At 39.8% G+C, this 12464-nt stretch overlaps 1 protein-coding gene across 1 annotated transcript in view; it reads right to left on the reverse strand.

Annotated features, from left to right (window-relative positions):
• RNF212B (ring finger protein 212B) overlaps nt 1–12464 on the reverse strand; it is a 30990-nt gene that overhangs the window by 3128 nt on the left and 15398 nt on the right. The window contains exons 6-13 of the mRNA XM_070797109.1: nt 11872–11932; nt 11176–11204; nt 10167–10213; nt 9893–9935; nt 9678–9738; nt 9277–9325; nt 950–989; nt 550–650 (exon numbers count right to left, since the gene is read on the reverse strand). Coding sequence (XP_070653210.1) covers nt 550–650; nt 950–989; nt 9277–9325; nt 9678–9738; nt 9893–9935; nt 10167–10213; nt 11176–11204; nt 11872–11932 — 431 coding nt within the window. The remainder of the gene's footprint in view (nt 1–549; nt 651–949; nt 990–9276; nt 9326–9677; nt 9739–9892; nt 9936–10166; nt 10214–11175; nt 11205–11871; nt 11933–12464) is intronic.

The following is a 12464-nucleotide window of genomic DNA, read 5'->3' on the forward strand; positions in this document are numbered from 1 at the left end:
GCCCATTATTTTCCTTTGAGGATGGGGTATTGACATGGAGGTCTGAGATTTGAATTTAACTATGAATAGAAAGACGTAAAGACAATATCAAGATTTTGGTGAGCTATGGAAGGTGACAGACCCTTATCGCAAGGACTGGTAGCAAAAGTATCTTGGAAAACATGAGAAAAAAGATGCTGGTTTATCATTTTCACTGAGCACTAGCTCCCAGCAGTGTTCCAACATAGGGATCTCAAAAGCAACAGAAAAAAAAAAAAAAAAAAAGCCAGTTTAATATTACAGGCAAATCTTCTGGTTAAATATTATAGCAGACTGGTATAAGGGATAAGATGAGTGAAAATTAGGCACAATCCAAAGCCTGCCTTCACAATCCAAAGTGAAGGAAATGGTCTTAAAGAAAATTAAGGAGTACAACTTGAGACAATGCTTTTCCAGGGTCTAGAATAGCATGTAAAAAAATCTCAACTTCTTTTCACCTTGAAATCGTCATTTTAGTATATATGTCAATAGTTGAAGCATCACTTCTTTAGGAATGTTAAATTAACTTACCTGGATTATTAGGAGTGAAGACTCTTGTGTGACCTGAATCCCCACTATTTAGAGACGGTCTGAAAGCAAAGACCCCCTGTCCAGAGGAGGCAGATGAAGCTCTAAAGAGGGGAAACAAGAGCATCAACAGAAAAAAGGAAAAGTTAAAGTAAAAGGCATGTGTAAAGGAAGAGCCTACACATTTAAGCCATAGAGGAAATAAATCCCCTGCTTGCAACTGAGAATACAAATAAATAATTTAGATGTGTATTAGACACAGTACTATTCAATCTTCTCTTTTGTTTACAAGGTAGATTATAAATTTCAGTAGTACAGGTCAGCGGAGATAATAACTCCAGGGCTGCCGGCAGAATGTCAGTGGGAACAGATCTCAAGTGAAAGGAAACACACTGTTACTTACCTATAAGATAGGCTGTGAGTAGAAGCTGGTGAAGGCGTTACTGGAAAGCATAAAAACGAGTCTGTGAGATAATCCATGAACTGAGAAGAGATACAGATATTCTGGGGCCCAGGGCAAAGGAACTAGGGATCAAAGATTTTCAGCATATATGTTTGGCTTTGAGGCTAAAGGCAAGTGAAAAAGCCCACAGATCACCTAGCAGCAGATCACTATGAAACTGTCTTTTCCCTTTCATGAGTTTGTAGGCCAGGATCATGAGCACACTGCCCTGATGTGCTCCAATGTATCTGTGCTTTGATTTCCCCTCTAAGTTGAAGATTACCAGAAAGAATGTCTAAACACAATGTGTCGTTAAATTGGTGACATCAGTAAAAATGGCAGAGTAAGGACGTCCACAGGGTCTCTCCATAAAAGGAATGAGAAATCTGGCAAAAATTGTCAGAGTGGACTTTTTTCAGAATTCTGGAAATTAACAAGTGGTTTTTAACAATCTGGGTAAAGTTTATTCCAGAAAAATAACTGAATGTGAGTAAGAACAGTGAGCTTTGTGACATTTTAACTTGCCCTAGTCCCACTTTTCCCTGTCCAGCTCAATGGAAGCATTTAAAACCAACAGTCTGGCCACCATCATAGGGGATGGAATGGGGTCAGAACTCTTTCAAAGCCTCATCCCAGAAAACTGTCATTACTTCACCTGTCTAGCAGTTCACTGGAAGACTTCACTTGCAAGGCTGCCTTTATTTGACCTGACTTGGTGCCAAACTGGCGTGCTGTAGTCCATGAGGTCGTAAAGAGTTTATGACTTATCAACCGAACCGCAACAAAGTGCCAAACTCACCAGGACTTGGAGCTTAGAGTTCATCGAGCGGGAAAAGCCTTTTCCCCATGAGTGTTTGTTGCAAACAATTAGAGGCATTTGTTTAGGCTGCCTGAGTTGACTATCAATTAGAACAAATAAAAGGCTAATCAAAAAGCATCAAAAGAAAAGCTATGGGAATGAGTTATCTTCAGGGACTTTGAAAAGGAACAACAGGTTCTTGGGAATCAAGGCCATGTGCACAGGGCTATACGCATGCTCAGGAAAGACCTAAAAAGACCCTAAGCTGTCATCTTGGGCTTACGTAGAGGTCACACAAGCAGAAAGGGAAGGCTGTGGCACAGGAGTCAACTGCCTAAGTGTTGAAAGTGCACTTCAATATACAGTCCTTTAGCACACACTGAGAGATTCATTGGTATCAGGTGTTTAAAGAAATCTCTGTCCAATCATTAGCTGACCACTAAGCTAACTGAAAAGAGACTTCAGTGGCCACATATGACAAAGAAAACAGATTTTATAGAATTAGTTTTAGAAAGTCACTAAACAAACAATGACAAACAACAACAACAAACTTTGGGAGGGGAGGAAGTATCTGATTCTTAGGGTTGCCATGTTATATTACTTAGCTGTCTGCTGCTGCTGCTAGGTTGCTTCAGTCGTGTCCGACTCTGTGCAACTCCATAGACGGCAGCCCACTAGGCTCCCCCGTCCCTGGGATTCTCCAGGCAAGAACACTGGAGTGGGTTGCCATTTCCTTCTCCAATGCATTAAAGTGAAAAGTTTAAGTGAAGTCGCTCAGTCATGTCCGACTCTTAGCGACCCCATGGACTGCAGCCCACCAGGCTCCTCCATCCATGGGATTCTCCAGGCAAGAGTACTGGAGTGGGGTGCCATTGCCTTCTATTTAGCTGTCTAGGTTTCAACAATTATAAGGCATGAGAGAAACAAGAAAGTAGAACCTATATAAAGTAAAGGAAAAAAGCTGTAGAAACTGTCTTTGAGGAAGCCTAGATACATTAGGTGGAGAAGGCAACAGCAACCTACTCCAGTACTCTTGCCTGGGAAATCCCATGGACAGAGGAGCCTGGTAGGCTGCAGTCCATGGGGTTGCTAAGAGTCAGACACAACTGAGCGGCTTCATTTTCACTTTCATGCACTGAAGAAGGAAATGGCAACCCACTCCAGTGTTCTTGCCTGGAGAATCCCAGGGACGGGGGAGCCTGGTGGGCTGCCATCTACGGGGTCGCACAGAGTCGGACACGACTGAAGCAACTTAGCAGCAGCAGATACATTAGGAGGGCATTGCCATGGAGAATTCTTGCCTGGAGAATTCTTGCCATGGAGAATTCTTGCCTGGAGAATCCCATGGACAGAGGAGCTTGGTGGGCTACAGTCCATAGGGCTGCAAAGAGTTGGACACAACTGAAGTGACTTAGCACACACATGCATGCACACACAGATACATTAGACTTTTAAGAGAAAGCCTTTAAACCAACTATTTTAAACATATTCAAATAACTAAAGAAAACCATGTCTAGAGCACTAAATGAAAGTATGACAATGGTCTCACTAAATAGAGCATACTAAGTAAATATAAATTCTGGAATTGATAAGTTAACTAAAATGTAAACTGCACTACAGATATGAGCAGGCATAAGAAAGAATCAGCAAATTTGAAGATAAATCAATTGAGATTATCCAGTTTGAGGAAGAGAAATAAAAAGGAATGACGAATAATGAACAGAGCCTCAGAGAACTTGATGAAATACCATCAAGCATACCAGCACAAACAAATGGGAGTTCCAAAAGGAAAACAGAGAGGACAAGGGGCAGAGAGAATTATCTGAAGATATAAGGGCTGACAACTTCCCAAAATGATGAAAATATTAATCTATGCATCCAAGAAGCTCAATAAATGCCAAAGATGATAAATCAAAGAGATCCATACCTGGATGCATCATAAACTGTTGAAAGCTAAAGACAAAAAAAAAAAAAGAAAGAAAGAGGAACCTTGAAAGCAGCAAAAGAGAAGCCATTTATCACATGCAAGGGATTCTCAATAAAACTGGCACTGATTTCTCTTCAGAAACCACGGAGGCCAGAACACAGGAGGATAACATATTCAAAATGCTAAATGAAACAATGTCAACCAAAAGTTTTAAATCCAGCAAAACTATCTTTCAAAAATGAAGGAGAAATTAAGATACTTCTTGATAATGGATAAAACAACTAGACAAGTTCAGCAAGAAAATAGAAGATTTAAACAACATTGTAAGGACTTTCCTGGTGGTCCAGTGGTTAAAAATCTGCTCTCCAATGCAGGGGAAACAAGTTTGATCCCTGATCAGAGAACTAAGATCCCACATGCTGTGGGGCAGCTAAGCCCATGTGTTAAAACTGCAGAGCCTACACTCTGGAGCCCAAGCCACAACCAGAGAGAAACCACAATGAAAGATCCTGCATGCCACAACACAGCTAAGATCTGTTGCAGCCAAACAAATAAATATTTTTTAAAACACAACAACACTATATACCAACTAAATTAACAGACATCTATAGAACACTCCATCCAACAACAGCAGAATATACACTCTTTTCTGTACCTGTACCTGGAACACCACTTGTACCTGGAACATTCCCCAGGATACACAATGCTTTAGGCCATACAGTTAAATGGATCTAAATCATACAAAATATGTTGTCCAACAACAGTGAAATGAAATTAAGATAAAAAACAGGAGGAAATTTGGGAAATTAACAATTATATGGATAATCAACACTGCTAAATAACTAATGGGTCAAAGAAAAAAAAAAATCACAGAAGTTAGAAAATACTTTGAGATGAATGAAAACAAAAACACAATATACTAAACCTTGAAAGATTCAGTGAAAGCAGTGCTCAGAGTGAAACATAACTGTAATCATCTATATTAAAAAAGTAGATCTCAAGTCAACAATGAAACCTTCCACTTTAAGAAACAAGAAGAACTAAACCCAAAAGCAGAAGCAAAGAAAAAGATTAGAGCAGAAATAAAGGAAATAGAGAATAGAAAAATAATAGAGAAAAATCAAGACAACCAAAAGTTGGTTCTTTGAAATTATCAACAAAATTCACTAATCCTGGGGGGGTAATGGAGGGATAAATTAGGAGGCTGGGACTAACATATACACACTACTATGTATGCTGCTGCTGCTGCTAAGTCGCTTCATTCGTGTCTGACTCTGTGCGACCCCATAGATGGCAGCCCACCAGGCTTCCCTGTCCCTTGGATTCTCCAGGCAAGAATACTGGAGTGGGTTGCCATTTCCTTCTCCAATGCATGAAAGTAAAAAGTGAAAGTGAAGCTGCTCAGTCGTGTCCGACTCTTAGCGACCCCATGGACTGCAGCCTTCCAGGCTCCTCCATCCATGGATTTTCCTATGTATAGTTAGTTAAAATAGATTACCAACAAGGACCTACTGTATAGCACAGGGAACTATACTCATATTATACAATAACCTAAATGGAAAAGAATCTGAAATATATATACATATATCGCTGTGCTGTAAACCTCAAACTTACATGATATTATAAATCAACTATAGTTCAATAACAAATTTTTAAAACTCTTAGAGTTGTTTAAAACATTTGACTAATCTTTAGCCGGTTGTCCAAGAAAAAAAGATAGCCTTAAATAACTAAAATCAGGAATAAAAGAGAGTATTACTAACTTGACAGAAATAGGCTAAAACACCTACTCTTCAAAGGGGTGAGTATGAAAGAATCAGAGGAAGACTATTTGGTGAATTTCAAAAATGGCTATTTCAGGAAGAGATCTGTGAATTTAAAAATTGCCTCTTGGGAAAGAAAGGGAAATCCTCTCTGATAAGTATTCTCTATGGACTGACTAATGTCTTAAAAAACAGTAGTAAGAATACTAGTTCTAAGGGGAAAGAGACAAGAAATTAAGTTGGAGTTTGGCAGAGTATTTCTTCTCTGCAATATTTTTACGTCTGATCACATGGACCACAGCCTTGTCTAACTCAATGAAACTAAGCCACGCCATGTGGGACCACCCAAGACAGCCGGGTCATGGTGGAGAGGTCTGGCAGAATGTGGTCCACTGGAGAAGGGAATGGCAAACCACTTCAGTATTCTTGCCTTGAGAACCCCATGAACAGTATGAAAAGGCAAAAAGATAGGATACTGAAAGAGGAACTCCCCAGGTCAGTAGGTGCCCAATATGCTACTGGAGATCAGTGGAGAAATAACTCCAGAAAGAATGAAGGGATGGAGCCAAAGCAAAAAGAATACCCAGCTGTGGATGTGACTGGTGATAGAAGCAAGGTCCGATGCTGTAAACAGCAATATTGCATAGGAACCTGGAATGTCAAGTCCATGAATCAAGGCAAATTGGAAGTGGTCAAACAAGAGATGGCAAGATTGAATGTCGACATTCTAGGAATCAGCGAACTGAAATGGACTGGAATGGGTGAATTTAACTCAGATGACCATTATATCTACCACTGCGGGCAGGTATCCCTCAGAAGAAATGGAGTAGCCATCATGGTCAACAAAAGAGTCCGAAATGCAGTACTTGGATGCAATCTCAAAAATGACAGAATGATCTCTGTTCATTTCAAAAGCAAACCATTCAATATCACGGTAATCCAAGTCTATGCCCCAACCAGTAACACTGAAGAAGCTGAAGTTGAATGGTTCTATGAAGACCTACAAGACCTTTTACAACTAACACCCAAAAAAGATGTCCTTTTCATTATAAGGGACTGGAATGCAAAAGTAGGAAGTCAAGAAACACCAGGAGTAACATGCAAATTTAGCTTTGGAGTACAGAATGAAGCAGGGCAAAGGCTAATAGAGTTTTGCCAAGAGAACATACTGGTCATAGCAAACACTCTCTTCCAACAACACAGGAGAAGACTCTATACATGGACATCACCAGATGGCCAACACTGAAATCAGATTGATTATATTCTTTGTAGCCAAAGATAGAGAAGCTCTATACAGTCAGCAAAAACAAGACCGGGAGCTGACTGCAGCTCAGATTATGAACTCCTTATTGCCAAATTCAGACTTAAATTGAAGAAAGTAGGGAAAACCACTAGACCATTTAGGTATGACCTAAAACAAATCCCTTATGATTATACAGTGGAAGTGTGAAATAGATTTAAGGGACTAGATCTGATAGACAGAGTGCCTGATGAACTATGGACTGAGGTTCGTGACATTGTACAGGAGACAGGGATCAAGACCATCTCCAAGAAAAAGAAATGCAAAAAAGCAAAATGGCTGTCTGAGGAGGCCTTACAAATAGCTATAAAAAAAAGCAAAACCAAAGGAGAAAAGGAAAGATATACCCATTTGAATGCAGAGTTCCAGAGAATAGCAAGGAGAGATAAGAAAGCCTTCCTCAGCAATCAATGAAAATAGAGGGAAAGAATAGAATGGGAAAGACTAGAGATCTCTTCAAGAAAATTAGAGATACCAAGGGAACATTTCATGCAAAGATGGGCTCAATAAAGGACAGAAAAGGTATGGACCTAACAGAACCAGAAGATATTAAGAAGAGATGGCAAGAATACACAGAAGAACTATACAAAAAAGATCGTCACAACCCAGATAATCACGATGGTGTGATCACTTACCTAGAGCCAGATATCCTGGCTCTAGGTGAAGTCAAATGGGCCTTAGGAAGCATCACTATGAACAAAGGTAGTGGAGGTGATGGAATTCCAGTTGAGCTATTTCAAATCCAGGAAAATGATGCTGTGAAAGTGCTGCACTCAATATGTCAGCAAATTTGGAAATCTCAGCAGTGGCCACAGGACAGGAAAAGGTCAGTTTTCATTCCAATCCCAAAGAAAGGCAATGCCAAAGAATGCTCAAACTACCGCACAATTGCACTCATCTCACATGCTAGTAAAGTAATGCTCAAAATTCTCCAAGCCAGGCTTCAGCAATATGTGAACCGTGAACTTCCAGATGTTCAAGCTGGTTTTAGAAAAGGCAGTGGAACCAGAGATCAAATTGCCAACATCTGCTGGATTATCGAAACAGCAAGAGAGTTCCAGAAAAATATCTATTTCTGCTTTATTGACTATGCCAAAGCCTTTGACTGTGTGAATCACAATAAACTGTGGAAAATTCTGAAAGAGATGTGAATACCAGACCACCTGAACTGCCTCTTGAGAAACCTGTATGCAGGTTAGGAAGCAACAGTTAGAACTGGACATGGAACAGCAGACTGGTTCCAAATAGGAAAAGGAGTATGTCAAGGCTGTATATTGTCACCCTGCTTATTTAACTTCTATGCAGAGTACATCATGAGAAACGCTGGGCTGGAAGAAGCACAGGCTGGAATCAAGATTGCCGGGAGAAATATCAATAACCTCAGATATGCAGATGACACCACCCTTATGGCAGAAAGTGAAGAAGAACTAAAAAGCCTCTGGATGAAAGTGAAAGAGGAGAGTGAAAAAGTTGGCTTAAAGCTCAACATTCAGAAAATTAAGATCATGGTATCAGGTCCCGTCACTTCATGGCAAATAGATGGGTAAACAGTGAAAACAGTGGCTGAGTTTATTTTTGGGGCCTCACTGTAGATGGTGATTGCAGCCGTGAAATTAAGACACTTACTCCTTGGAAGGAAAGTTTTGACCAACCTATGACCAACCTAGACAGCATATTAAAAAGCAGAGACATAGTCTAGTCAAGGCTATTATTTTTCCAGTAGTCATGTATGGATGTGAGAGTTGGACTATAAAGAAAGCCGAGCGCTGGCTGAGCGCCGAAGAATTGATGCTTTTGAACTGTGGTGTTGGAGAAGACTCTTGAGAGATCCTTGAGAGATCCAACCAGTCCATCGTAAGGAAGATCATTCCTGGGTGTTCATTGGAAGACTGATGTTGAAGCTGAAACTCCAATACTTCGGCCACCTGATATGAAGAGCTGACTCATTGGAAATGACCCCGATGTTGGGAAAGATTGAGGGCAGGAGGAGAAGGGGACGACAGAGGAGGAGATGGTTGGATGGTATCACCAACTCAATGGACATAGGTTTGGGGAGACTCCGGGAGTTGGTGATGGACAGGGAGATCTGGCGTGCTGCATTTCATGGAGTCTCAAAGAGTCGGACATGACTGAGCAACTGAACTGAATTGAAGAAGCCAGATACTCTTCAGGCTAACGTAACTGACATCTAGTTAATCTTCTTTTAGCTCTAACTTCTACTGCCATCTTGTGGCAATTAAAAAAAACCCAAAGTCAATTACTCAAAAGTTCTATCTCCTGACCAGAGGGTTTCAAATACTTCCTATTACTCAAGTTTCAATTTTCTCCTTATCAGTTTGAGAACAGAAATATTATTCAAAAGTAGTGTCTGATACCTGGGATCACTGTATAGAGAAAAAGGAAGTAAAATGGCATTATATTATGCACAGAAAACCCAAAATCTGCTGGTAGTTTTACAGAATATGTTGGTTTCTGAAAACCTTTTTCTCCCCCTCTTACCAGTAAAAGAATCCCTCGGAGTGCTCCTTCCCTGAAGACCTCTGGCTCCCTGAGGGAAAAATAACAGGAAATAGATCCTGATTCTCTGGCTTCCATATTTCATGCTACATATACATTGAAGAATATGTTGTTCTCCCAGAGTGGGTAGTGCACAAGTCCAAGAAAGACCCACATTTTAATCCTTCCAAAATGAACATGATGGACACTGTTAATGTGGTCCACTATTTTCACCTCTATTCATTCCAAGCTATGAATCAGGTCTGCTTCTAATATCAGGTCTGCATTGCGAAAAGAGAGACAATTCATGCCAAAACCAATCGGTTTAATATTCTTGCTTTAATCTTGGCTTTCATTTAGCATTAGAAATCTCAGTCTGGAAAGACAATGTAAACATTACTTACTTGTCCCAAGTTACTAAAGCCAGCCATTCTATAAGGGGTAGACTCCACTGAGGAGGACCGACTGTATGAAGTGAAACAAAAACGAAAAGCAAATAAAGCTGGTATTAAGCCTTTATAAAGTCTCCTCAGTCCCTATCTCAGCCACATCTAGGCATTTCTTTCATCTTCCATCTTCTGCCAACAGTTTTAATGTTTCTGTGTAGCTTTCTACTCACCTGACCACTTGGCTACTATGCTGAGAAATGGGTCGTGGAGTAACTAAAAGGGAATAAAACAGAGGATGAAAAGTTGCCATTAATGGTGTGCCCTCTTTTGCATAGCCTGTCTGTTGCAAGTTAGTATCTGCGAGTTTGGCCTTTCCATATCATATATAATAGGAAAATCACACTATACTTTCTGAGAGGAAAGCATCTTCCTTATGGTTCATAGTTTATGAAAAAGGATATTTATTTATCTCACGCTTATATTTGGGCAAAACATGGTCTCTACCTGACTGAGATGGAGACGTGATGCCCACTGGTCGAGGTGTGTTTAACCTGCAAGGAAGAAAAAAAACAAAGGCAGTTCTAATCTCTGTAAGCAGAACTTAGTGCCTGCCACCTTAGAGGATCAATCACACCATTTATTTATAAAAATAATAGCCTCCTCCCTGAGCATGGTGGAAACAAGTTTTCCATATGGGTCTCCTTGGCTCTCCAATTCCCTAAATGAAATCTTCTCCACTTCTCTATTCCCCGTAATAGAAGTTCTGAAGTCCTTTCATCCTTCCCTTAGTGCTTTACCAGATACTCTCAACTTTACGTACATCTATCCACCCATTTACACATCCACCATTCCCTCACTCCCTCCATCCCCTCTTCCATCTATCTACAAGCATTTATTTAGTGCTCATGTATCTTAGATCCTGAGGTTACAAAGATAACTAGAATGTGGTTTGTTTTTGAGAGGCTTAGTGGGAAGGCAATAAAAAAGCAACGTTAAATGTAATAATGGGTGTATTAGAAGTACAGAGTATGCTAGAACATTAGACTTTAGCTTCTGTGAATCAATGGCCATGCTTTTTTAATCCATCAATACAGAGCTGATACTAAAAATATTTAATGATTGGTAGGGTACAGACATTTATAATTAGAAAAATTGGTGATGTACACCCAGCACCTAACACGGTACATCACAAAGAATAGGCAATTAATGAATATTTATTGAATAAATGAATAATAGAACATCTAACTCTGCCTAATAGTCTTGACAGAGGAAATGACACAGGAGTTGAATTTTGAAGGATGAGTAGAATTTCATAAGATGACGGTCAAGGGTGAGCACTGCATTCAAGATTTTACATCAGTGCTTTTCAGTGAGTAACTCTTTCATGGTTAAGTGAAAGATAAATTCATAAACCATTTCCTCCACCTCAGAGCCCACATAAGAGTTAGAGCCAAGTGTCAAGAAAGGATAGATATTTTCAAAGAGGGAAGCTATGGCGCCTGATAAAACTGACCTGCTTCCTTGGTACCAACTTGGAGATTCCTGTAGGTGAAAAAAATGGGGGTGAAGGAAGCTTTAGCTCAAGAGTCCCCATCAATGGATCTTACTTGTCAGATAACTAAGCTGCAATGTCTTCTAGTTGTGGTTACTAAGATTTCCAATAGAAGAAAACAGCTGCAGTGTTTCCTTAGAAACACTTAGCTTTAGGGGAAGAAAATTTTAGTCTCTCTTCACAAAAACATATTGGGAATCTTGAAGACTGATATACATGGAGAAATATAGAGAATCTATGGAGAGAGAAAGGAAAATATAAGAGAAAGATCAAAAGGCATGCTATATAAACACAAAGAACACTCTTGGGAAGAGAGAAATGTCTAGGAAATAGAGTTTGATGGAGAAGAAGGGTCCTGAGTGCCTTGGGATTCTTGAAGAGAAATTTTAAGTTACAACAGATAACTCTTCTGTAAAAGAGCTTCCCCATGTGCCATGTCATGATTCATTGATGTTCGAGAATGGGTTACCACTGTGCTAAATTTTGTCCTCTCATCCCTTCAAGGTCTTCTGTGGCCTTGTCCATTTACTACAGTTATGTTTATTTTACAAACATTATCAATTAATACCTGCCATGGAAAACTATTCTATTCAGTCAGCTAGACAGATGGGCAAAATAGAGGAGAAAATAATACTATGGAAAATCTATTTTATTCACCTTCATGATGGCTTGAAATTTCTTCAGTTCTCCATTCTCTTTCCTTAAGACTGACAGCTCTCTAGGCAAAAGATGGAAACGGTGAGCTTCAGCAGGTCAGTGGAATAAAAAAAATCCTGATTTTTATTTATCATCAAATCTAGTTAATGCTTCCAGAGAGATGTTTGCCACTATACAAGATAATTCTGACAGAGACCTAGTGATTCAGGTCAGCAATGGCAGGGTTTTGGTGGTGAGAAGAACCAGGTGGAGAAAATAAGCATCATTTGGTATGGTTTCAGAGGCTTTTATACAGAATTGCATCTCTTCTCCACATGCACCCCTGGCCTGAAGATGTCTGAACATTTCTGTCAGGGATTCCATCTTTTAGCTTAAGACTTCCAAAACACATCCTCCTACACGTAACATTTTAAATGCTATCTCCCATCATTATTACTGTGAAAAAGCCATGTCTGATTTCTCTGAAGAAGCAGTTTTTGACAGATGGAAGTAAAAGAGGAAAGCTATAAAGAGGGAAGAAAGAGAAAAAGAAAATGGAGACTGAGGGAACAAAATTCTGTACTGAACTTACCCAAGACAAACATAAACACACA

Source organism: Bos indicus, chromosome 10, assembly GCF_029378745.1.
Source record: "Bos indicus isolate NIAB-ARS_2022 breed Sahiwal x Tharparkar chromosome 10, NIAB-ARS_B.indTharparkar_mat_pri_1.0, whole genome shotgun sequence".
In the NCBI taxonomy this organism is placed as follows: Eukaryota; Metazoa; Chordata; class Mammalia; order Artiodactyla; family Bovidae; genus Bos; species Bos indicus.